Source organism: Heterocephalus glaber, unplaced genomic scaffold, assembly GCF_053883595.1.
Source record: "Heterocephalus glaber isolate CG9 unplaced genomic scaffold, H.glaber_assembly_v1.0 deba00000546, whole genome shotgun sequence".
NCBI classification, from domain to species: domain Eukaryota; kingdom Metazoa; phylum Chordata; class Mammalia; order Rodentia; family Bathyergidae; genus Heterocephalus; species Heterocephalus glaber.
The window spans coordinates 22,518,809-22,546,652 of record NW_028258147.1 but is presented as its reverse complement, the minus strand read 5'-3'; the positions used below and the strand labels follow the sequence as shown (position 1 = coordinate 22,546,652).

Genomic DNA, 27,844 nt, shown 5'->3' with positions numbered 1-27,844 from the left:
TACAGGAAAATTTCACAGCTCATTAGGTTGATTATATGTGCTCATTTATACTATTTTTATTAGAAGGTGTTTTATTATCAGTGTTCCTCTGCTTCCTTTCTGATTATCTCTTTAATTATGAAGGTTTTCAAGCTGTATAGATAGATCCAGTCGCTTTTTATTTTTAAAAAGTTAATTGTTTATTATTTTATACATTTGATAGTTTCAATTTTATTTTTATGTGCATAGAATTGAACAATATATTCTAGCTTTGTTTTTGAAGATTTGTCTATTTTCTTAGATTATATTTCAAGTTATTAGCCATTCAAAAATAAACTTTGAGCACTGTTAGGACTGTCTTACCTTTTCCAAAACTTTAAATTGCTATTTCTTTAATCTGTTTTAAAAAGCACAGAGCAAAATTAGTTATATGGAATTTGTGGCTTGGTTATTGGAATTAAATGGTGCTAACTAGTTATAACAAAATCTGCTGGTTTCCTTCATGCTGAGTGTATGACCAGAAAGCACAAAATTTGTTTTAGATAAGCATCAGTGTATTTAGTATCCATGAATTATGCCAGGTTGGCAGCCTTTGATGGACATAGGACATTGCCAGATGGACATGGGAGATTTTATTTTTTATTTTAATGAACAAAATAGAGAACCAGGTGCTGCAGGACAATACTCAGGGTGCTATGGTGAATTTGGTGTCCAGTTCCATTCTAGCATTATTCCTTGTTTTGAAATAGCTAAAGACTAGACATTGAAGGAAGCGTGACTCATTACTAGTTGGAAATTTTTTGCATAGCTAAGATCACAATTGAGATTTCAATCCTCAAATACCTAATGTATTTAGATCCTCAAATACCTAATGTATTAGACCTATTAGAATAAATTAATTGAGCATCACTGCATCTCTGAACTGAAAGGCATTTTAGCAGTCCTCTCTCTCAACACTTTATTTTCAGAGATGAGACAAAAAAGCACAAAGAAGGGTTATTTGCCAAAAGGCTCATGGATATTATTAGTATAACTACAATTCAGCTCCTAATTCTTGACTTTGAGTCTATCACTGTTGCCATTACATGATATTGTCAAACTCTTAACAAGGAGAAGAATAAAAATATTATCTTTCAATTTATTTTCTTTGTAATATGAACCTGTGAAACAAACAAAGGTATTCAACATCTGTTGGCATTTTTGCATTGAAGCAGCTCTTTAATTGGGAATCCTCCACTTGAGTTTCCACACAGACTTTCTTCTTTGGCAATTAGCATGTCAGAAAGGAAAAATATTTTTAGCCTAATTCAAGTTCATTAATTAACAGTCATTATTATTTTAATACAATCTGATTGCATTACAAACATTGGAGAAAACAATTAAGGCACGCTGAGGGAGAACTAGTCACAATCACCACATTGCTGATCTCTTCTGGATTATTCCATTTGTAGACATCTCCTTGAGGTAAAAGAAGATCATTACCCTGGTTTCCTCTTCATCTAGTTGTAGGGTATGTGATTGTGTTCATTTAAATGAAAAGAAAGTCTCTATATTAAACGATTGGAGCAGTGACAAATATGTCTCAAGGCAACACAGCAGAAAGTCCAAGTTTTAGGATGTTGAGTGACCAGAAAGAGGGGCACGCATAAATGTGGAAATGTATCTCAGTTTATTTACTGCTAGTGCTTTTGCTAAACAACCTTTAAGTAATCAAGACTTTTGTATTTGTCTGTATCTATCCTTTTCCCCCTTCAATATTTTTATTAGCAGCCACTCATTCTTAGCTTGACATCTAATCCGCCTTGTTCTCAATTCTATATCACTGGGACTATTTGGCCCCCTGGACCAGCTCTGTCCAGATTGCCTGAATGACCCCTCCTTTCTCTTCAGAAGCCTCTTGTATTATCCCTGTATCCCTCATCTCAGTCTGCCTGGGCCCTACTTGGATCAAGTAGCCAGGGGCTGGCTACAAAAAGGATTCAAGCTCTTCCCTTCTAGCTCAGTGTTGAGAGTCTCTGTGCCCGCTCCCCCTTATTGATCATGTACCCCTATTCATGACTTCTCTTCTGATGAATATAAAATGTTTAAAAGGAGGGTAACAACAGAGGATAAGCCTTTGGGCTTTGAAGGCAAGAAGACCTTGATTTTAAATCCAACTTACCAGCTTAGCATTTAGGCAAAATACTTTTCCTTTCAAGGTTTCAGGTACTACTTCTCAGAGATAATTGATGCAGCACATTTGACCTAGGGCAACTCCAGTACATGGCGTCCATTACATTGTGAGGTAGGAGAGTGTGGGAACAAGAGCTTGGGCTTAAGGAGGCAGGCAGACAGATATTTGGACCTGGAGACCAGCCACCACAAGCAAGTTATTTTTGTTTTGGAGCCTCAATTTTTCTCATCTAAAAAATGGGATTAAGAATAGTGTCTACTCTGCAGAGAATTTAGTGAGATAACAACTGCAGATCACTTGTCATTCTATGGTATATATAAGGAGAGAGGATGCAGATAGCAAGTTCATCCAGTACTATATTGTTTCCCTCTGATTCTTCACTGCCATGGTCAGCTTTTCCTCCAGAGTACTGAAGTTACTCACGATACTCTCACAAACCACCCAGAAGCTGAATGCATTGTCCAGAGAACTGGGAGAATTATGCACTCATTTATCCATACACTTACTTAGTCATGCATGCAACAAATGTCTATTAATAGCTATTGCCATTCTTTCTGTGACCTCTATGTGTTGGACTTCCTCTCAGAACTGACAGCCAGGCCTGTCTCCAAAATCTGCCTCTCCCCAGGTAAGCTAAGTAAGTGCAAGTCTTCAGCAACTTTCTCTTCCTGGTTCTGCCATGGCCATTGACCCCCTTAGCTTGTCCTCCCCACTTGTACCTAATCCACTCTTATTTCAACCCAGAGCTGTTTACTTTTAAGCTGATACTCTATCCCTCCAAAGTTATTCCTCTCTTATTTCCTTCTTTTCAAGTCCAGGTTCCTGAAATATCCCAACATGACAATTCTATTCTGAGCTGTTGGGAAAAAAAGAGTTCATCCAATCTATACATTCTGAGGACCTACCAAGCACTATAGAAGGTTTTGTGGAAATTAATGGGGAGTTTGAAGGAATATTTGTCTCTGTAGATCTTACAGTGAAGAAGGGAAGATGGAAAATTAAAGAGACAATTAAAACACTGTGTGCTAACAATGTTTCTGTCACAGGATGTGCACCCAGTGCAGACTTGATGAGTCAGGGATGACTTCCTGGAAGAAGAAAGGTTTTAACCAAGAGAAAGGGTTAGGTGGAAATTAGTTCCAGGCAAAAAAAAAACAAAAAAACAACAAAAGCTCAGAGTAGAGAGAGGTCACAGTTTCTTCATGGCAACAAGAAGCAGTCTGCATGCCTATAGAGTAAACAGGGATTGAAAATAGATTAGGTGACAGGAATGCACAGGGACAATGTTACTAGTGGTTTTATAAGCAACATCAAGGAATTTAGATTTTATCCGGAGCATTAGGGAACCTTTCAAGGGTTTTAAATAGGGCAGAAACATCATCAAGTTTGGTATTAGAAAGCTAATTTTGGCATATGTACAGAAAATGATTTGGAAGGAGGGCATTACTGGATGCAGGCCATTCAGTTAGAAAGTTCTGAAGCAATTCAGGTGAACAGTGAAATGGCTTGAGCCAGGGAAGTGAAGGAAATCTGCAATCCTTTATGTATCCATTTATTAATTCATGCAATAAATATATATTGACTCTGTGCCAGACACTGTATTGTGTTTCAGAGTTTAAACTGTAAATGGAAAAGACAGGGTCCCAAGCTCTAGTGGGAAATTCTGACTGGTTGTAATACATGCTTGGACCATGCACTGAAGTACTGGGGCAGAGATCAAGTGGAAACTTGGAGGATTTAACTGAAAGGCAAGTGAAAAAACTAAAAGGCAAGCTGAGATCTGAATTCATTATTCCACAAATATGTATTAAAACTTACGTGTGTGACAATATCTCTGCATAGTATGGAGGATATACTAATGGAAAAGATAAATTTCTCTAGGTCAGAGAGCCTAAATTCTAGTGGAAAGCTTCCTGTCTTCTCTTCTCATTCATTAGTATTGGGAATTAAGATAGGAAGTGACAAAGTCTAGGAGATAGATTAATAATCCATAGTGAGAAATATGAGAGACCAATGTCCAGAGAATTGAGGATGGAGAGCAAGTTTGGCAGGGAGCGATGAGCCCAATATTGTACATGCTGAGGTGGAGGTCCCAGGAGATGTCAGACAAGAACTCTTCCATACTGTATGATAGTTGGACACCTGGGACCTGCCTGGATACTGCCTAGGTTCAAAGCCTGATTCTGTGCTCCATTACTTTCAACAAATGACTTTTAACCTTCTTGTACTTCAATATTCTCATCTGTACAGTGGGGATAATAATAGTACCTACCTTGTGGTGAGGATTAAATGAACTAGTAGATATTAAGTGCTTAGAATTATGCCTGACACATAGTAAGTCTTAAATAAGTTTTATCTATTGGTATATATGAAACTAGGGTGCATATTTGGTAATCATACCACTTGTGTCAGTTGGGCACTGCAGAAAGTGTCACATGTAAAGCTGACATTATTGATATCATAAGTAATACATATTTATCTATTTCTCCTAACTACCTCAAAGATGACAAGGAAATGGGGAGTAACTTTTCATAGTTTTTACAAAAGTGTCAAAAGTAGTTAGCAGTGGTCCTAATACAGTTGATTATCAATGCTACATATATTAGCTTTCCCAAGGAGAGTGTCAAAGAAGAGATACAAAGGCTTATACTAACAATTGGCTATGATAAGAATTTATAACAATGGCTTTATAACAATATTTTTTTAAAAAGTGAAATTTGTAAAGGAGACTGAAAGGGCCTGGTCAGGAAATTAGGAGGAAAATCAGATGCTCATATGAACTGGAAAAGCTAAAGGAAATGAATTTAACAAGGAGTGCTAAGTTGAGCCAAATAGTACAGCAAAACCAAGCAATCCATGGATGTTCCTGATGACTTTGGGAACAGAACTGGTGGAGGAAGTGGAAGTGATATGGATGGAGTGAAAAGAAGATGATACTTGATTGTGAAGAACTGAGTAGGTGTGATAGAAGGAGGGGGATGTAGAATGGTTTTGTGTGCTTTATCCCTCTTTAAGGGATGAGAGCCACGAACATATTTAAATGCTGAATACAGTAAAGCAAAAACTAGAAGAAAGCACTCACATTCCAGGAGCAGGGTGAGAGTAATTGATAGAGCAGGTTCTCGGAAGTTTGGCAGAAGATGGGATGGGATATTAACTTTCTCCTCAAATCACTAACATTATACATGTACAATTCAACAATATCCTTCTGGAGATGACTCCTTTTGTAGAGCAGGAATGTCAAGCCAGCTAAGAGGCAAAAGAATACTTTGGGGAAAAGAAACTGGCAGGCCCTCTTTGTTAGTTTAGCCTTCACCAGCAGTTGTCCACGTTACAACTTGACCCCTTTCTGCAACGGTTTGGCTCTCTACAACCAGATCAATAGCACAGGTTTTTACTACCAATGAATGACTTTAAGGCATGATTTGCTTAGAGTGCTATAATAATTTCTAAGTTATTAAAATTTTCTTGATCTTTCTTTGAATATGGTTAATTTCTGCCACTGGTTCCTATACTCACAAATAAAATAATAGTTGGCTTCTTCTTCCCACACCTCAAAGGAAATCAATCTGTATATGTTACCTTTCCACCCATCTAATTGTTTACTTTAGTCATTTTCTACCTTCTGAAAAGCATCAATGTGACATGATGCATTATCTTTATTCCCAACAACAAAAATGTTTTCTCCTTAGTCATTTTATACCTTGGATAACTTATGGGAACATATGTTTATGTATATGTGTCTAAACTGGTTTAAGGTTCTTTTCTATAAACTGAAAGCTTCTTGTTTTTAACAGTATATTCCTTACACACATTTATAATTTCCTTCATTTCTTTCAGTCCATTTGGGTACTATTTATGAAAGTAGGGTTTATTATTATTATACAAGTACACTTTAATCTAGTTGAAAGAAATAGTACAATTATGAATGAAAACTTCATCATCATAGTCTTTTACAGTATTTAAAAAACATACTTGAAACAATGGAAGAAACTTGTTGAATGTCAGCATAGAAAAAGGCTTTTTTAAAAGTTTGTTTTAAGAATGATGAAATGGAGATCCAGAAAGATTAGATGGCATTGGCTGAGTAAGGGATTACTAGGTCACTTAGTGGACTAATGGCAGCATCAGAATTAGAATTCAAGTCTTTTGATCATTGGATAGAACTGCATTTTTTTGTCCTATTATGCTACTTAGAAGACATTTCTAAAATATGCCAGTATAATCCATCTGAAATTTAAAAATGTAAATAATACACATATATTTTGGCTTCACAATGTCTATTACTATCTTAACTATTTTTCTGTCTTTTTTTTGTTTGTTTATTTTTGCTCTATGCTAATATACAAAGCAAAGTAACTTACGTCAGTTGGTAAAATACAGAAATAGAGACATAAATATTTTTTGGAGAAGGCTTTTGAGATAGCCAAGAAAACACTTCTTGCTCCTTTGAAATTTCACTGTATCCAATGACTTTTTAAATCCTTTTATTTCACTGAAACAATGTGATGTGCTATAATAAGAATTCAATCTGTTCTGATATTATTGTGTAGGAATATTCATCAGACTCATAGGCTTAGACACGATTAGGTCTATTCTCTTCAGAGCCTTTCAGACTCCATTTTCTATTAACTTATCTGCAATGTGGCATTTGTGCCTTAGAAATGTCTTTTTAGTTCCATAGTCTTAAAACAGCTGTTTGTATTATTCACCCCACAGCCATTTATTTTATCAACAGGAACCACAACCTTTGCTTTGTGTTTTCTCTTTTATTTCTTTGGTTGGTGTGTGAGATCACATCATTGCACTCCTGGGGGTCATATTCACCAAGGTGAATAGACTTGTTCTTGTGGCCCTGATTTCTCTTCTGTTGACATCCCTGCATGGATTTATTTAAATCTTTCATATCACAGTAGCCTTGAAAATATTACTTGTATGCTATATCCCTTACAAAGAAGAGGCTCCTAACAATTTCAAGTCTATGTGATGATAACAAAGAAAGAGAATAGGCAATTGAATTTTTCATCAGCCTTATTTTAAAGTGACTGCAATAGGATTCTAAAAAATAATACTCACTAAAAGTTGTAAAATAGAAAATCATAGTGAAAACAATAGAAATTTGTGCCAGATAGAAGCAGTTTTTAAAAAGTAAAACCGGTGGACAAATGCTTGTCATTCAAAATTCATTCAAAGTCATTTGAATCTCCTGGGCCATAGGAAAGTCTATGATTGCTGTTGTGTTTGGTGTCAACCTGATGCAGTCAAACTGGTACTAGCCTTTAGCCCTTCCTTTATAGGATGGCAGGTGAATTGGGGAGTGGAAAGATACAGCTAGCTAGTCACAGAGAAATAACTGATTTTATGCATTTCTTCTGCTTTCCAAAAGGCTCCTTTGCCCCTCATCTTATCTCTACTTGCAGCCCTCCCAGAACCATGATATTGTACGCAGTACTAGGCACAGTGACTGCACCAGAATCCACTCTAGCTACAAGTCTGCCCCTCTGTCATGCTTGTCTAGCGCTGCCTGTGTTTATGGAAAAGGTGGCTTCAGGGTAGATAATTCTAAAAGAAAAAGGAACCCCATGTTTGCCTTTATTTTGAGGCACATTTTCTTGTAATTGAAAAAAAAAGAAGTCAATTAAATCAATAATTCATTTCCTTCCTACTAAATACAGAATACAGCAAAGCACACAGCCCTAATGAGGAACACTCTTGCTATGTTACTGATACTTGACTTTTACCAGGACACTTGAGGAACTGGCCAGTGAATAACTTCACTGAATCACTACACTACACCACACGCCCACCTTGCTGGGAGCCCCTATAGCTTAGAAGCTAATGGTCTCATTCCCCTCTCTGTGCCTGCTGTCTGTGAAATGCAGTTTCATGACATAACTGATATTTTATTGAAGTTAAGATACTTAGAATTCAATTCGTTGGATGGAGCACTTGATTACCTGATTAGGGAAATAAACTGTTTTAGGAATGAAGTGGGTTGATTTTCCTATACATTGTCCTTAATGATTAAAATCTAAACACAAGGGTGAGAACATTCATTATGATGACAATTTTTAAATGATAAAATTCTGTTTTTAGAGTTGAGATCATCAACTTTTCTGATTAATGAAATATACAATAAAGCTTTTTTATATCTCAAAAACAGTTCTATATGAGTCAGATATGGTGTTTTTATTTTATTCACTATGGTTTCATTTATGCTAAATATACTGGAATATTACTGTGTACTGATTGTATGTAGGTATTACATAAATATGTTGAATGGATAAATAAATGAAAAGTGTTCTACAATAATTGCACAATCTTCTTTATGATCCCTCCTTCAGAAACAAACAACAGCAAAGTTCAGTAAACTGAAAAAATAAAATGCTTTCAATTTTCTTGAGTTAACAAAATAAGATGTTGTATTTTTCCACGTATTTGTATTTTTATAAATATTTGTCCAAGACTCTTTTCATTACTTAAATCTGAGGAGAACTTTCAAACTGCAGGGTTTAGTGTAAAAAAAGTATTTAGCTGTAAAATTGGGCTCATATCTACATAAGCCCAAATTTTTCTTTTTAAAAAAATAATTGTAAAATCAAGAAATTCATACAGTTTTACTTACCACTGACAATAACTCAGAGTTCATTTCTCTGACAAAGTAAGACTATAGGTCTTCCTTACTCCTATGCCCAACTGACACTTAATAAAATAATAAGTACCTTCATACACCAAACTCGAGAGCATTTATAAATTATGTGAAGCAAGACAAAAGTTTTTGAAAGAATACTTGAATATACATTAAAATTCAATTGCTACTAGAGTAGTATTCTTGACATACAAAATATGGAATATGAAATTATAGTATATCCTTCATGATATTTCAGAGGGATTTCTCAACTGCTGCATTTGAAGCAAATAATAAAAATTGGGTTACTCTAGACTATAATTTACAATTTTAATTATTGTATAAAATATACTGATGTTAAAACAATATTTATTTATACTTGGTAACCTTAACTCTTATTCTCAATCTTGTCCTTTAAATTCTAATATGTGCTAAAGTGTGCGCCTTTAAAAATTCTACCACAGTTTAATTGACTTCTAAATTATGACATTTTTAATGACACAATGAATAATCTTTTAAAGTCTAACACAGGTCTTTATTGAAGCACAAATTTAAGAGATATCCCTGATTAATACAAGGACCTGCCCACCTGTGAATATTGCCCAATGTGAAGAATGTTACAAAATAAAAACGTGTCTTTAAAAATTTGAACATATTACTTCAATATTGTTTAACATGTTTGTATGAAAATTGCACTTATTATACAGTGTCATATAGCCTTTCTGATTATGTAGGCCATGTGTTGAAAATCAGTACAAGGGAACAAAGTGAAAAAGTGTGAATAGTTCTAAATTGTTTACCATTAAATAAAACATTTAAGTCCATTTTCCATCAAAACGTTAGCATATTCATTGAAACAGAAGTGGACATAATTATTCAAATTTTGATTACAGATTCTTTTTCTTTCTCCTCTGCCTCTTGTATTCCCCCATCCCAGGCCAACCTATTTTGGAAATAATATCTGAATTAATATTTCAGCTGGGACAAAGACAGTACTGGTAAAAGAAGGCAATAGGTGGAAAATGTTCTAAAATTAGTATTTTTGCTCTTCTGTTCCTGTATGTAAATAATACTTTTGCTTGCTAAGCATTTATTTATTGCCTAGTATTAAGCTTTAGAACTTTATGGAATAGAAAATAAGCAGAAGACAAGGCCCATATCCTTACAGTTTTTAATCTTCTAGGAATGAATTTAGATTTCATTTCTAAGAAAAAAATCAGAATCCATCAAAAAACAATATTATGTCTTGTAAAATCACAAACAGGTTGCATATAACCTAGGCATGTGGAGAACTGAAAAATCTATGTGGGTCAGAGTGATCAAAGGTGAAACTTGACTGGATTCTCCTTTTAGGGAGAAGTGTGTGCCAATATACCGTGTGTGCATGTGTATGTGTGTGCATGTGTGTGTGTGTGTGTGTGTTTATTGACTGGTGATAAAGAATGAAATATAGGAAAGAATGAAAGAATCTGGGTAGATGAAAACAGAGCTATATCATAAAAGGTCTTGGTGTATTTTGAATTCAATCTCATGTACAAATAGACACCAAAGGTTCTTAAAATAGTGATGTCATATTCTAAGCCACTTAGAAATTTGTCCCATTTTTTCCCTGGTACTTTCAAACTATCCTATTCATAAATGTTTGTTTGTTTTATATTTTTAGTGTCACTGGTTCCCTTCACTGAAGCAACCCTACCGTTCTCTGTCATTTCTTAGGTAGCTTCTCTTTATGATTACTTACATGCCACATTCTAATTTCTCCTGCTAATAATGAAATGTATTTAAGTGTATTTTTCTGTCTCTTGCCATAGAGGAGTATCAAAGGCAGTAAGTTAAATCTCCATTTTCCTGTATGTTCCCCCTCATTCTTTATGATGAATATGCTATACTTGATCATAATTAGTCACTGAAAGTATAGTTTTAGTTGGCTGCAAATAGAATAGTTTTAGGTTGAGTATGAGAATATATTTTGTAATGTGCATAAAATTTAAATTGATCTGAAGATTAAAACAGAGCAAATTTTCCTTAGCAAAACTCAATACAGTAGAAAATGTCTTTCTCCCTTCTTGTTTTTTCTTCCTGAAAATGACAGTTTTCCATGCTCATGATGGAAATACAAAGCACTGGAACTCAGGCACTGCAGAAAATGCTAAAAACCTTCCAGGCATAACAAATAATAGCACCACAGAGAAGAACACAGGTTCTTTCTGCATCGGGGCACTGAGTAGCATCATATCTAGAGGCATTGATCCAATAATTGTACAGAATTTTCAATGCACTAGAAGTATATCAAGATCATGTAAAACTAGGAACATTTGTCTCCTTGAATTATGAATTCTGGGATGCATGAATATTTTCCCATGCTTCCTACCAAATTCTTTATTGGTAGCTAAAAAGTTACTACCATGATAAGAATAATATCTTACCTAGTTCATTCCCTTAAAAGTCAACAAGCCACAAGACTCAATATATAAAATGGGATTTTTATAAGCAAGCCATTTTATTGCTGTAAATCAGATTGTAAGTTAAAAATACACCATTATTTCTAGCCATTTAAATGTAAGCCTTGTATATGATTAAAAATAATAAGAAAATGGCATTGCATTTAAAAGCCAATATCTTTTTCATGCATGCAAGGCACAGAAAAAACAACTACAAAAGTAGGTTTATGCTCATTTTTCAAGTCTTAAGGACTAAAACCTAAGCCAATATCAGATTTGATTAAAGGATTTATTAAGCACTCTGTACATTATACAGAGTAGATGCTTATTAAGTATCTGTTCAAAAGTGGATCATTCTGAAATCATAAACTGTAAAGGTACTAAAACATCTTTTTATATTTTATGTTTTATATATTTGATCTAGAAACTTGAAGCAGATGTGGTTCCCTCTAAAAGAAATTTATGAATTATTTATAATTGAAGACAGAACATAAAAAGGAATAACAGTGCACAAATAACCATAATTTGGTCATTTGCAATGGAAGCAGAGCATCAAGTCTGCCTGATTAAAATTAAAAGTGCTATTACGAAGTTAGCCCATGAATAAAGCAAAAGCCCAGAGAAAGAGTATTTTAATGTGCTATATATAGATATTCTCCAGGGTCACAACCAACAAGCTGGAATCAGCTCGGGCCCACAAGTGCTTAGATAGGAACCTAGTTAGTTTTAATAGTGTACGTAGGTAGTGACTCTCAGTGAACCACTGTTCTTTGTGGGAAGCTATGTTGGTTAGGAATAACCATGTCATTAATGTCCTGGAAACATCTATGACCCAAATAAACAAACTAAAGATTTTTCCAAGCCAGAGGAATTTCATTATACAGAGAGCAAACTAAAGGTCAAGTGAATTGACCATGGCCCCAGCTGATCAGCAAACAAGATCCTAATACCCAGCCTGACATCCTTTGCCCTCTCACTAGGGGTAATTAAATAGAAACAGTGTTTCCTGAAACCACAGACCCTACCATCCTGGAGCCAGGAGAAGAGAGCAGCTGTTCTAGAAGATGGACTAGCCTTGATACAGTAACTGGTAAAGTAAGAGTTCAAATAACAAGAATGATGCTCAGCTTACATGAAAGCAAGGGCAAAACAACAGTTTAAAAATGCAGTGAAGAGGCAGCCAGGTACATAAACAACCGCCCGTATGTCAATTAATGGAAAAGTGTGAGTACTACGTGGATGGGTTAATACGAAATGAGCAGTACTTATGGGTTAATTGTCATAATCGCCGTGAATCATCTGTTTACTATGTGTAGATCTAAACAGTACTGTTACCAAAGACTATGGAGAGATGCCAGAGTAGGGGACAAAGTGTAATCAGCTGGTGCACTCATTAGGAATGGTGTCCCTGGAAGGTGGAACTTTAAAGGGAGACTTGACAGACTCGGTGAGAAGTTCTTACGAATCTTGCAAAAATCATCTAGTTCATCTCTTCCCTTTATAAAATGTGAAAACACTGATGTAGTACTAAAGAATAAGATCACATCTAGGTAATGCTGTCCACCTGGTGTGAGTTGTGTAACCCACTTTTAAACTCTGAGCAACGTCCTTCCAAAAAATCATTTGAAAAATCAGATGGGTTCTCCTTTTCCTTCAGTAACAGGATCCTACATGAAAGCGGTGAGGGATATTGTAACCTACTACTATTCTTTGGTTCCTTCATATTTTCAATAGGTAAGAAGGGCAGAGAGCAGACAGCAAGGTAGAGTTGAATTCGAAAGGCCTGGAGTTCTCTTTGTGCTCTGTCCCTTTTATTCTCTTTAGTTTCTAACCTTCTTCAATTACTTTGTTATATTTAACAGCAGCAGCAGCAGCAATAACAACAATAGCCAACATTCATGAGTTCCTACTCTGGGCTAGGTGTTAGAGTAAGTGCTTTAGATCTACGCTTTGCATAGTACTAACTTGTGTGAGTTACCTCTCGTGTTTCAGCTTTTAAATATGTATAGAGGGGCCTGGGATTTAGCTCAGTGGTTCCCCTGCCTGCCTCGAAAGCTCAAGGTCCTGAGTTCAATCCCTGGTACCAAAACCAAAAATGTATAGAAAATAAGAGCACCTGTTTGTGATAATAAAATGAATTAATATGGAAACGGTTTAGAACAGTGTTTGGTACAAAGTAAGTACTTAATAAATAGTTATTATTTATTATCTCCAAATTTATTATTTACTTGTTGCTATTTCTTATTCTCCAATTTACAGGTAAGCAAATTGAGTTTCAGAGAATTATATCGTCTTGCTCAAGACCATGGAGCTAATAAGGGACATTATAATAAGGACTTAAACCTCCAAATCTTATACCCTTTAACAGCTCCATCATGCTTTCTCCCCACTTCCTGTACTTAGGCTCCAATACTGCCATATACAATTCTCTGATTAGAGGAGCCTTGCATGGAACACATTGGGAGCTTTCAAATGGTCTTATTCTGTGGTCATCTTGTTATTCTTTCTATCTGAAACGGTTTCCCTAACTTTGTCAAGCACAAAAACTTAAAATTATCCTTCAAGCCTTAGTTCACTCGTCACCTTTCCCATCTCACCTCCATTCTCCCCTCTTCACAGAGCTAATTGCTTGTCTGTGTTCCCTTCACGCTTATCTCACATATCTCCCTTACAGCACTTATCACATTGTCTCATAATGTGTTTCTGTCTCTACTGCAAGATGTGAACTTCATTACAGTAAAAAGTAAAGTTGTTTTTTTTTGTTTAAGATGCCACGCTCTCCAAGGGTACTGTGAGGATGCACTCGATACACCTCCTCAGTAACCCTAGGGCGTAGATATATACAAGTGGTGGTGAACCTATGGCGTGCATGCACCAGCCGTTTGTTATTGAAAACTCTTACAGGTTTACCATCACTGGTATATACTATTTCTTTTCTTTTTTTATGGATTAGGCATAGAGAGGTTAATTTTCTAGAACCTATATGCAATAGGCACAAAGTAAGTGATTGCTGAATTAAACTACATCTAAATGAAAGTGCTTACTAAACATAACCAAAAATTCCCCTTCTCACTGGAGAAAATGAACTTTCACCATGGTTTTGGAGGAGGATAAAAGAACAAACTCCTCTTTCATCTACTTAGAGGTTTTCTTTCTTAAAGCTATGAAAATAAGCAAGTAATTAACTTTAACTAGTTCAAGCTGAAGTATCAATTAGTTTTTACATTTTTAACATTGTAATCACTTTCCATGTACTATAATAAATGATTTGCTTTCCTATCCCATGATCTTGAATACCTACCTGTGTTAAATGTTACAATATTTTATTGCCTTTGAATGTCATAAACCAATACACACATTACAGTCTCAGCTCTAATATTTTTGTTAAGAACTTAGTATTTGCTAAATTCAGATGGAGGAAAAGAAACTGCAACTGTCTTTAAGGCAGACACTGATGCCTGTCTTTCTGAAGATGTCCTGCAGCACCAGAAGGAGCTGGGGGCTGGCTGTGAGTGCCAGGTTTGAAGAGTTCCAACCCTCAAACACCTGTGACTTTTGGTGGACCTTTATCTAGCAAGACTCAGAAGGAAACACATTCTCTGGTTTTCTTCTGGGGGCCTTTTAGGTTTCACTACTTGTATTAACTCTCTAGTATGGTGAAAGAAAAACTGATTTTTAAAAGCCTTTTAACCCAGAGGGTTTGAGCAGCTAATGGACATTATCCTTTTTTTGGGGGGGGGGGATAATGTAAAAGTTCCTTCCCCATTTAAAAAACAGTCACATTTATATAATAGTTTTATAAAGTTAAAGCCTTTTGGTTTTATTTTATTGTTTAGAGCCTGTTACACTGCAGCATAATGCTGAGAATTATTCATCCCCTGGCCTCCAATAGTCCTGATGTTGTTCCAGTTTTCAATACCCCTTTAACTTAGGTGTCTATTTTGACTACTGGCAAAAAATAATCCAGACATGTATAAACAATATCTTCATTTTAACCTCTATACAGACTATTATGAATTTGTGCCTCAACATTCAGCAGTTCTTTTATTTTAATGTAGTATAAATAAAGTTTTTGAGAGGATGGGAATGTCAGAGAACACTGTCATGCCCAAAGTTGAGAATAAGAACAAAAAAACTTCAGCAACAAACAATTATCTGCAATTTCCATTCAAAACATTTATAAGAGAATATTAACAGACATGAAAGTAATGTATTTTTGCATAGAAAAACAAACAAGATTGGGGAATCATAATCCACAACTCTGGTAACCATCTATCTTGATTAATGTCTTTAGTTAGTATTTGAAACATGAACATTTATCATCTTAGCTCTTTTCTTTCCTTTTTAATATGGAATTAGTAAGCTGGGGTTTGGGTGCAAGTGTGTGTAATAGCACACAGTCTATGCTACACATGGAGAGCACAGAAGTAAAGAGTTTTGGTTCTGTTTGCATCTGCCCTGCAGTAAGCCCAGTGGCAACAAAACTCATTATTGAAGTGGCAGTACTTGGGGCAGGGATTTGGCATTTAGATTTTTGCTGTGATTTGATATATAGAATTAAGAACACAGGAATTGGTTCCAAAACACAGCATGGTGATTCATCAAAGTGTGGGAGAAATGGTCCTGCTACTTACAGTAGAATGGGGCTTCCCTCTGAATTGAGAGATTACGATATATAAGAGATCTCAAGGAACACTGGGCAAAAATAAAAGATAATAAAAGATAAGGCACTGTAGTGAAAATGGAAAGCATCCAATTTATGGCCATCAAAACCTATTCCATCTTAGGAATGTTTGCTACCGTAACACTCACCACTTATTTTATTACATATTAATTGTTTCTTTCCCACTAGACTAAGAAATCTCCATGTCTGATTTAGGTAAGTTTTCACTGTGCCTACAGCACCAAACCCAGGGCCCAGCAGGTGTTTTTTGAATGAAAGAATAAATGAGTAAATAATTCAGCTAGTTTTCATGGGAGTAGAGGTAAATGGGTAAGTGGCCACATCCATGCGTCTACAATGACAAATCAGTTAAAGTTGATGATGCTGGTGTTGAAATCCAATCATGTAAAATCTATAGAAGACAATTCAGTCGATAGATTGTTTTATCTTCAAACAATGTTTCTCGTCTTACCATTATGATTAATTTTGTGTTATTTATGTGGGGCCTGGGTGGGAAACTGGGCAAGTTACTCACTTCCTTCTGACCTAGTTAACATCTTCATGGGATTCTACATTAACAGAGTGAATGCCTAGCTCCTGCCCAGTATCTTGAAAATAAAATTTTGGGGCACAAAAGGAATCAGATGAGATGGTATAGATGCATCCCTGAAAACACATCTCCACTATGATGGAAAATAATTTAAGACAGTTAACCTCCAATGTGTAATTAGTCCAAGAGGGACACATTATTACTTGTAATGAGTTTTTCTAACAAGGAAGTTGGATTCCCCAGTGGAAATGTATTTTTATGGATTGAAGAGCAGTAACATTTTCAAGTTGAATTAGTTACTGTTTTTAAATATTGAATATTGGAATGGATATCAAAATAGACAATGTGGTTTGGTCATAAAGACACTGACCTAGACTTTTATGTTGTTTGATTACCACTATTATTCATTGACTTATAAATAGCATTGATTAACTAGGGATGAATCTCATCCACTGCTTCCCCCTTGACCTGCAAATGCCAAGTTAATCTAGAGCAGGCTTACATGAAAGTTACTACAGTTCAGCTCTGTTCAGTGTTCACTGGAGTTAGTCACTTAACCCAAACTGAATCTGAATCTGTTACTCGAAATAGCTAGGTGGAGACATGCAGCCTCACTTGGCTCTTGCTCTGATTCCTTGGGCTCCTACTCTTAATCCACATTTTGGTTTTCTTTTCTATAAAACAGAAATGAGTGTTGATAAAGCCTGTTCTCTTTTGTCTCACGTTATTGCTGAATTTTCTATTGATTGCTGGTGATATTTGAACCTCTAAGAAAAATTCTCCATAAAGATAATCATTATAATTATAACTTTCCTCTAAATGTTTTTGTTTGAAACATAATATTATTAGAACATCTCTTAATAACATCTTCTGTATTGTGTTTTAGATAATGGTTTTAGTACCAACTAGGAGCCTTTACTGCTAGATCAAACTCACTGTTGTGCATCAAACTTTGTCTCAGATTCAATCAACTTTGGTGGAGTAAAAATGAGCCCAGAGTGCTCACTATATCATGGCTTGAGCTGTCCTTATATGAGCAAAACTGAGTAATTTTAAATGTCATTGAAACATTTTAGTTATCTTGTTCTTATTTAAATTGATACTATTTATAGAAGTCATATATCAATAAAAAATTATGTTCAACTAGATTCCTAAATTTGGTTTTCAAATACAAAAGCCCCATAAATAAAACAATGAAAATCAAACAAAAACTAACTTCCTCTCCCTTTTTCATGTCATGGTAAAACATTTGTCTTATGAGTTATATATTTAGAACCCCAAATTTCTGCTATGCACAAATTAAACTGTGATAATTGTACTAAAATTCTGAACCAGCCTATTAAGCAAGTATACATTTTTAAATACTACTTGCATGTAAGAATAGAGGGATGATTATGAAAAGCTACCAGTAATGCTTTTTTAGATGATATTATGTCTGTTTATCAGCTCATTATCATTCATACATTTCCAATTCCAAAATACAGTAACTATAAAAATAAAAAAATCAAAACCCAAAATCATAATAAAGCAAGTTTTCCTAGTTTGTGCTTGCCTCCCAGATTTAAAAAAATGATTGGTATATGCCAAAAATGTAAAATTTATTCCAAGAAAATTAACAGGCTACACAAATAAATTTTGGCAAATGCAACTTTATATTGAAGTTCACACATCTGTATCTTAAAGAATGAGACTCACAGAATCTAATGTATTTCTAAAATACCTGAAATCATATTATAAGCTTTCACAAGTTAAAACTCAAATAATTTAAACGACCAATACACTGAATGTGCAGAAAATATAAACAAGACTGTGCCTTTCATAGAATAAATGCTTCACAAATTGTGCAGGATGTCATACTAAGGCTGTGGTCTCCTCTTGACAGTTGACTTAAAATATAAACATACTTCAACTGCCAGCTTCTCAGAACACACTAGAATGGGTAGCACACCTCAGAAGAAAATCTCCTTATTCCAATGATGTGCACCTTAATTTTCAAACCATGTGAGGAAAAAGGGAAAAGAGTACTAAATGATCTTCCATGCACTTTCAGATGAATGACCATGACTGATTTTATGTCCCTTGACTATTTGCTCCAATGCTAAATAAGATGAAGGATACTAGATAACCCTTTAAGGCAACATGTGTTTATTCTGCATTATTCGAATTGCTCAGTTTTGACCAGCTTGTACCATTAATGTTGCCTCCCAGACCAGTATCTAGCATTTGTAAAATATAAATGAATTGGAAAACTTTTATACTAAATCAACAAAAACCACAGAATACAGTTCAATGCTAGCAATTTCACTGTTAATTAAGGAAAAGTGGTATTTAGAAATAGCAATGTATTAATACAAAAAATTAAACTCTAATTGGAACCAATATACTGCTTTGGAATGCTCCCCCAAACTTACAAGGCGATTTTTAAAGTGGTATTCCAATAATTCATGGTACATCTTTAGTGGATTACAGTACTTTAAGTCCCCAAATAGTTTAGTCTTTGCAAAACAAAAATAGTATGAAATGTTTTAAAGTCTTCAAACTTCTAAAATTAGTTTTTATCAACACATTTACCTCATGTCAACTTAATTTATTAAGATGTCCAATGCTAATTGGATTTTCTGATGTTTTTTCTTAAGTAGTGATATACACAGCATTTAGCACTGATACTTAGCACCTGCTACTTTCATTATCTAGTTTTCAACCACAGAAAGAAACTTAGGGCAGTGGTTCAGTCCTTTCTTAATTACAAACCTTCACCGGCAGTCAGCAGGATCACTCTGAGATTTAAAATAGGATTATAGGTGAACTATTGCAAAGACTGCAGAATGTTGCCCAAATCCTTATAACTGCTGATCCCATTCTTGAATTTCTTCTCAAAATATGGCTACAGGCCACAATTGCTTAGCAGAGAAGGTTAGTGTTTCACAAGGCTAAAGATTTACAGATGCTCCCTCATATAACACAGTAAGGTTCCCTTGGTAACCTGGATTTTCTGCAGTAAAGAAGGGTTGTGCTGAAACAGCGCCTCAGCTCCCTGTTGGAGAAAATGCAGACAAAAGGATTGATTCCTGCTTGGGCAAAACTCATCCAGACAGCGGCCGTTAGAAATCCCCCTGGTACTACAGGCCCTCTTGCAAAAACTCTCCAATAACAGGCCACCAGGTAGGGGCCCCACAAGGTTAGGAAGAGAAAAGTCATTATATAGAACATTCTGCTGATTCTTTTCTCCATTTTGAACTCATCTAAGACCAACAGCCTTCTTCTGCCTGTGGTGTTTGCATTTTGCCTGATGCCCAGCAAGGTGGGTGGTGTGGGACCCCTTCCAAATCCTGCTAGCCAATTGGCAGCTGCCTGGCCACTGGCTCCAGGGCCATGAAAAGTCCAGTTCTGGCTGACTGCTGCTACAAACTGGACTGGCTTCATTTTCCTTCGATCATGGACAAAAAATATCAGCTTGAGGTAGACAAGCTGTGTGGCTAGGAGGATGAGGGCAAGGAGCAGCATAAATCCTAAGGAATCATTAGCCCTGAAGGAGCGGTGTTGGAAGGTGCACTGATCTTCTTCCCTAATGAACGAGTAAGTGCCCACATCTAAAACCGGGGGGAAAGCCATGGCCACAGACAGAGTCCACACCATGCAGATCACAGCCAGACACGTCCAAAAGGTCAGTCTCTTTGTATAGAAGCGGTGATGGGCGATAGCTAAGTATCTTGTGACACTGATGCAGAAGAGCATGAAAGCAGTGTGGAAACAGGATAAAACCCCCAGAAAGGCAATCACTTTGCAAGTCAGAGTCCCATAAGTCCAAGTAGAGCCATTTTTGACAGAGTTGAATACAAATGGAAAACAAATTGCAGATCTGAGGATATCTGAACAGCAAAGATCCAGCAGGAAGTAGTAAGGTGCTCTATGCAAGGTCTTATCTTTCACTAGCAAAATGGAGATCAGAAGGTTGCCCACCACGCTGACTCCTATTATGAAACCCAAGGAAGTCAGTTTCAGAAAGGCTGTTAGAGGCGAGAGATTTTGCAAAATGTTGTCAGCTGCATGGCTATAGTTCGCCATAGATGGATGGAGGATAAGGGTACAGCCTCAGTCAAGTCTCATGATCTAGATATAAGAACAAGGAAAAGATAGATCCATACATTTTACTGAAAATGTAATCCACAAAGAGAACTGATCGGATCTGCAGTCATGCTTCTTCTTTTCTTCCATTTGATTTGCCATCCAAATATCTGGAAAAAAAATGAACTATCAGTTCTTAAGTTAACAAGCAATGATGTCAGTGCTAACATAAGTGTTCATTTATGGGGAAACAAATAAAATTTTAATTTTGAATACTCTTACTTGCTTTAGTAAGTATTTTTGCTTCAGAATTCAGAGAACTAGCTTACTTAGTCTTCTAAGCTAGATGAATTAAAAAATGTCCCTCTTCTAGAGAACATACATTTGATTGGGTACCTTAAGAAGAGAATGAATAAAATGTTCCACAGTTGTAAGCTATGCCAGCCCAAGTATTAATCACTAGTATTGCAAAGGAATCTACCGATTGCTGACAGGAGAGAGAGAGGAGGCTACCTACATTTATGTGAGGTCTGTTAGTACTGTCAGTGTTTTACAGGCAGCTTCTCTGTTCATATGGATCCAAGGAACCCCTGCAAAATATATGTCTTTTAACTCAAGTGCCACTGTTCATACTGCATAAAAGTATTTGTTGATTCATCTTAAAACATAATCTCAACATTAGACTTCTAAATTAACAGGAACTTGTCCAAAGATTTGATGTGATATAATCTTTTGTCTTTCCCTCCCAACCCCATCCCCCATTTTTGGCAAATCTTGCCTCTTTTAAGCCCACATGATTATTAGGAATGGTTAATGTAAATATTGGTCAAGGAAACACACCCAGAGGAATAATGCACTTTGTGGCTGCCTAGATTCAAATGAATATAACATGAACCTGTATTTCTTGGGCAATTAAGCCTCTCTCATTTATACACTGCTAATCTTTGTTGCAAATCACAAGTGGCTTCATTTTAAAACGAAATGCACATTGTCTCCTAGATCCCCGGGAGCCACACCAGGGGAAAGGGCTTCCTCTCTTATTACCACCGAGCAGGTTTCCTTTGCCACTTCTCACTTGCCGGGAATATGCAGATGGAAGCCCAGGCAAAACTGCATTCGATGATTTTAATTTCCCCACCGGTACATCCCCGGGTAAATACCGATCGCATCATGCAACATTACGAAACCTGAAATCCGCCACCCCTGGATTTATAATGGGGGTGGGGGAGGGGAGGGGGAGAGAGACATGCATTACATACGCGAAGATGGGGAGAGAGATTGCTTCTGTGCTGCAAGGGAAGGGTTCCCGACGATTCGCAGTCTGATATTCCTCAGTCTTGCAAGGCTTTCCAGAAACGGAGCTCTTAGTAAGCCTTACTGAAGATGCATTGTCTGAATGTACTTCCATTATGCAGTTTATTGTCAAAAAAAAAAAAAACAACAAAAAAACCCCACCACCTCAGGGAGGGCTCTCTCCCGGCGAACCTGCAGTTTCATTCGCACTGTGCAAGCCCCCTCCCCCAAACTTAACCGAGAGTATATTCTCCTACCTGTTGGTGTTGGATATCCCGACAGACTATAGCTTCTTCTTTCTATAAATTGCTGATTTTTTTTTTTTCCTCAGTGCCTTGACTGAGCATCCAGGCAGGGCTCGGCGGCGCCTGCGCGCTGAAGGCTCCTTGAGCCCCAGCCGCGTCCTCCCCTGTCGCAGCGGCACAGTCTCCCCCAGTAACGCAGGGGCAGCGGCGGCGGCGGCGCGGTGGCGAGGGCGGTGGCACGGGCTGCTTCAGCCTCCTTGGAGCCAGCAGGAGCCCCTTCCCGTCTCCAGAGCTGGCTGGGCCGGCTGGATGCCCTGGCCAGTTGAACTGACCGAATTAGGCTTTCGTCCCCTGTGGCTGCTTCTGAACTTTTCCTTCCCCGCATTTAAAACAGGGGCTTAGAAAGGCTCCCCTAGGGCAGCGCACGGAGAAGCCACCGAGCCCCGATCGCCCACCCCTCTCCGGCTTCCCGGAACCCTCGTCTGCCCGGAACATGGGCTTCCTTTCTCTTTTGGGAGAGTCCAAAGCATGGGAAGCTTCTTTCAGAATTCTTTAATGATTTCCCTTGCTGACCTTTGAATTTGCAGGTTAGCTGGGGGAAGAGGAGAGAAAAGAAAATAAAAAGGTAAAAAATCTTGTCAATGGGGGAAAGGGGAAGCAGGTTAGGGCAGCCCTGTCTTTGTCAGTCACCATCTATTGTCGAATGCACGCAGATCTGCGTTTAAGTGGGAAGAAGGTAAGTTCAGAGGACAACTGCAAACATAATTTACATTCATTCTACCCTAACGGATATGACTAAAGAAAAGGGTACAACAAATCTAAGTGGCCATTCTTCACATTCCACCCCAGCAAGCAACAGCCTTTCTTCTTCCCTTCTTCCGAGTTCGGCTGACCAATAGGTTGGTGATGTCAAACCAGTTCTGTGTATGACTTTCCTTTCCCCCAAGCTTTGTTATTATAGATGAAAAAAAAAAAATACCAGGAATGAACGGATACATAAAACTTACACCAGTCCAAAAGATCCGATGATATCACACACACCACATAGCCTGACACCTGGGTGCTTAGAAATGTCTCTAGACTCATATGTTCTCTCATTTTACCATCTCCGAAGAGTTTTGTCTGTGAACAAGAAAATCTTGTGGTACAAGATTTTCAACAACCACCACCCGCTCCTCACCCCGCAAAGCGAGCAGACGTGCTTTCATTAATTTCCAATGTAAGGTGCTTCTTTTCCTGCAATCTTGCTGCTTCATAATAATCTGTTAATGAAACAGAAAAAACAAAAATCTTCTTTACAGTAATAATTTGAGCTCAAGACAGCAGTAAAATACTTCATTGCTGGGTGGTGAGATTGTGACATTTGGGGGAACTCAAGCCAATCAGCATACAGATAATATAGGTTAATTTACATATTGTGATTCTATTGGACACACCAAGGTAAAGCTTTCTCTGTTAAAGCTCCAAAATGAATACTTCACTATCATGATGTCACAGTCCTTACACAAAGCCCGATGTTGGTAATACTGAATTAATATTAAATTTCCCTGATTTGATTTTGGATTTTCTTTGCCCATTAAAAATGGATAATGATTCGTTAAAATAGAAGGCGGGGGGGAGAAAAAGGAATATATGTAGGGACTTTGCAATCCCTTAACCTAGAAAAATCAATCAGATAGCAATACTGGAAGTAACTTGAGGACACGTCCATCCAAATAAAACAATCTCATTTTTCTTTTAAAACAAATGAATTTAGAAAAAGTCCAAACTGTATAAAGATTTCAACTTCTATGTGAAATGGAAAATTCATTTTTATGGAACTACAAATCAATTTGTTCTTTTTTTTAACTTCCCAATGAGAGTTCCAATGTATTTTACAAAGATCTATTATGTACTGAATTTCTACACTTAAAAAAATCTATAGAATGAGAGACAAAAATAAGTTTGCTGAAGATACATTATTACAGATGTTAGATTGTATGGATTAAGAAAAAAGCTATTTAAAAGTAAATTAAAAGGGTGACTGCACTGCCGGACCATGAGGCAATAATTTGCTCTGCCAAAAGGTATAGGGCTAAGATCCAAGGGTTTAACCAGCCTTATGCTTTAAGAAGTAGATATTGATTCCTTAAAAATAAGAGAGGGCTTGTGTATGAAACATTCATACCCACATGTTAGAGTATTTTCTAGCTGCTTTTTCCTTTGCAATCAAGCACAGTTATACCCACTAGTTCTTTAGTCTTTCCAGCTGTTAGATGAGAATGTCATTTTCTTGCCTCACGAGGGGGCTCACAAAATTAATGAGATATTTTCCATTTACCTCATTAACTCTACTGGAGAAAACATTGGAATCTGCATCTTCCATCAACAGGGATTTTAAAACTATGTTTAGTAGCTGGCAAAAGTTTCATATCATCTACCAGTTCTCAAATTTAAACCTATTGTTTCAAATTGTTTACATCATAGGATTCATATCATAGTTAATTTCTTTTTTGATTTCTTATATCACCAAACATAGAAAAATTGATTTTCAGGTTTCAAATAAAGCAATGAGGCTATTACAACAAAGTCCTTTTTGTCCTAATGCTTTGGTTTGAAGGATTTTAAGGGATTTCAAGCTCTTGGCATATTACATTTACTTTTTTGATCAGAGTATTAGGAAGACTGATGTAATTTGCTTATTTGTTTTTGTAATACATATGTACAGTTTGATTTTTAAAATCAGCCTCTTTTTGTTTTTGTTTTGTTTTTGTTTTTTTTTTTTGTAGTACAGGCTGGCCTCGAACTCAGAGTGATCCTCCTGCCTCAGCCTCCTGATTACAGGCATGTGCCACCACTATCAGCAACCACCTTCTTTTAAATTAATTTGCTGTTTCAGATTTTTGCCAAATGATTTTTAGCCTTATGATGGGCAAACAGTATTTTTGTTCCATGCATTGTTTATTTAAAAATGTGTGTCAGCAAATAAACACCCTTTGGTAAATGAGGAGAATGATAGTTCAGAATAATATATTCTAAGGAATATTTTAATTATTCATTTAAAATTTCTTTTCTCCTGCCAAAAGCTTGTTTTAAAGCTTTAAAGTCATGTCTCTTTGGAGTCCTCAACTCTTACTCATATCTAAAGCTATATAAGAGAGCCTTTTATAAGTTTTCTGGAAGTTATTTTGGTAGGAAAGACTCCCATTGACCACTTTTACATGGAAATCTTTTCTTGTTCAAAGAAAATTACTAATCAGGGATAAGTGACCAGTAGGAAAGGAGATTATACATTTACATTTGATAATGTTTTTCACATTTTACTTGCTGCAAAAAGCAACTGTTTTCAAATGACACCTAAGTAACTGAAATTTTCTGGGTTTCATACTGGTGAAAGAATATTCTGAACCTAAAGAACTAACTACCACCAGATTTTAAAATCATACCTTGGGATTTGGGATTAATGATAATCGTAAACATCCTGAACAGTGAGATTTCATCAGAATTTTAATAAGTTTTAAAAAATTAAAAATCTGGCATGTTCTTTTTCAAAATGCTAAAATGTTCATTTGTCAGATTTTTCTCTCTTCTCTGCACAACATAGGTTGTAAAGTGTTAATATAATACACTTTTAGTTTTAAATCCAACATCTCTAAGACCTTCTTTCTCAATTTAAGTTCTAGGCTTTTGAAAACTCAGTGCTTTCTTTGCTGTGGCTTTTATGCAATTTCCTTCTTGCTGAAAACTTAAAGACTTATTGTCTTATTTAATTCATTTGATAAGCATTTGTTGAACCCTTATGCTGTGGGAGCTAAAATACTAGATCTCACAAGAAATAAAAAAGTCAAAGGATGAGACTAGTTTACATTCAGTTCCATTTATGTAGGAAAATGTTTCACCGGTGGAAGTAGAGGGGATGAAATGAACCAAAGCAAAGGAATGGATCTGATTGAAGTATAAGGAGCCACATTTCTTATCAAGTGGTCAGAAATGGCAGCTAAAGAGATTAAAGATTAAGAATTGAATTGCAAGTTGTATAACTAGGAGGCAGAAGACACCATAAACTGGAAGTGGCAAAAATTTTAAAAGGAGCTTGTTTGGCAAGCAAAACAATGAGTAACTTTTAGACTATTGAGTATAAAATGGTTGTGATATTCAGATGTTGTGATATTATATGAGGTTAAAAGAGAAAAGAACCAATTAAGAAAGTACCTATGGATAATGGTGGACACAGGGGCAGTGACAGATGGCATTACCGAAAGATTGTTGAGAGAAAAGAAGACTAAGATTAAAAAAATATGCCATTCCACTCCATCAGGACCACCACCACCACCACCAACAGCAACACCCTAAGAGACGGCCTACCTTTTACAAAGGAGGAGAGACTATAAAAGAACCAGAGATACTGAAAGGGAGGAGGTACCCTTATGTCACAAGCTCTAAGGGAGAAAATTTCAAGGAGGATCGGTCATCAGTGCAAATTGTGACTAAGAAGTTTAGAAGGAAGAGGATCGAGCAGTTATTACTGGATCTGGTGATGAGCAGAGGAGCAAGCTTTCAGAAGGTAGTAGTGGTAGATTTAGACAGCAAGTTGGACTGTGAGGCAACAAGAAGAACAAGTGAAGGACAAAGTCTTAACAGCTTATAAAATTCGGGTAAGAAATTATTTTGCTATTAGTGATAGTACTGTCTTGCTGATAACAATTTTAATGAATTATCTTGATATTTTATGAACAAAATGATATTTAAATAAATAAAGCATGCCTTCTTCAGCAAGTCTTTAAAACTCTTCTTCTATGACCCATTATATGAACATGATACTGTGAATGAGGAGAGTGCATACAAGTTTCCAACTAACACCTGGTAAAACTGTAGAGCATAGTAAAAAAGCCCTTGGTTATCGGGGACCCCTGCACTGGATCCTGATTTCCTCCTCTGTGCTTTGGCTCATGGTGAGAAGAAAGACTTAAGGATAGAATTAAAAAGAGAAATGTGGGGAGCCCAGATGACCAGTGCTGAGCAAGCAAAGGCCCTGGCCAAGTAAAGCCATTGATATCTACTGGTGACTTCATAATTAGATCACCATAAAGGTTGTTGATGTAGGCAAGGCTTGTAAAGGAAAAGACAAAGCATTCTTGAATTAGGAACAGAACAAACAAACTATAGGTTGTGGTTAGCAAATAACCTTGTCTTTCTACTTCAGAAGATTTTAATTTGGAGAAGGGAATTTGGATGTGAGTCAGTCTGACCTTGGTTGTATGTTACCTCATATTAAGCCTCTTAGCTTCACAGGCCATTTCTCTGGTTTCTTCCATGACCATTAGTTGTGGGGGGGCCACCTGATATAGGCCTGTGTGCCATCTGCAATACCCCTGTGAGTCAAGTAAGTGTCAGTTGGACTCATTTCTTAAAGTATGCCAATTGCAGGGTTAACTCTTTACAGCCTGCACAACTCATAGCCTGCTTTGGGAATAATCAGTGGGCAGTCCCCCACACTTGGTCTGTTAAAATATCCTAAATTGTTTCATTCACCTTTGTCCCCATTTGTAAGATGCAGTTAGTCTAGACCAGGAAAAACAAAATGATCTCCATGTGTGTGTGTTACGGTGTGAGTATGTGTGTGCATGCATGTATCTGTAGGGTAGGGGGGAAGGAAAAACTAGGTTTGTTAAAATGATTAAGGATTGAGAAATTAATTTAATGTTTAGCTTAATGAGTCATACTTATCTTACATGGATTATAAATTTTCAAAAATAAAAATGCAGTGTAAATTTTTTAATTCTAGAAGTGTAAGTGTTTATCCATTGATTATTCAGAACTCACCTAAA

The 27,844-nt window shown here is 36.4% G+C and overlaps 1 protein-coding gene across 12 annotated transcripts; it reads right to left on the bottom strand.

The window, feature by feature from the left end:
- Window positions 1–23,398, bottom strand: Gpr85 (G protein-coupled receptor 85). 12 transcript variants are annotated; one of them, XM_004865275.4, is made up of 5 exons: window positions 23,218–23,398; window positions 22,050–22,629; window positions 21,759–21,900; window positions 21,017–21,089; window positions 1–20,669 (listed from the first exon to the last, which is right to left on the bottom strand). In XM_004865275.4, exon 5 carries the CDS (start codon window positions 20,497–20,499, stop codon window positions 19,387–19,389), a length of 1,113 nt encoding a protein of 370 aa, XP_004865332.1. In that variant the 5' UTR covers window positions 20,500–20,669; window positions 21,017–21,089; window positions 21,759–21,900; window positions 22,050–22,629; window positions 23,218–23,398; the 3' UTR covers window positions 1–19,386. The 12 variants fall into 12 exon arrangements, with proteins under 12 accessions (XP_004865332.1, XP_087060779.1, XP_087060778.1 ...); XM_087204653.1 differs by having other exon boundaries at window positions 23,045–23,392; XM_087204652.1 differs by having other exon boundaries at window positions 22,050–23,392.
- Window positions 23,399–27,844: the final 4,446 nt, after the last annotated feature.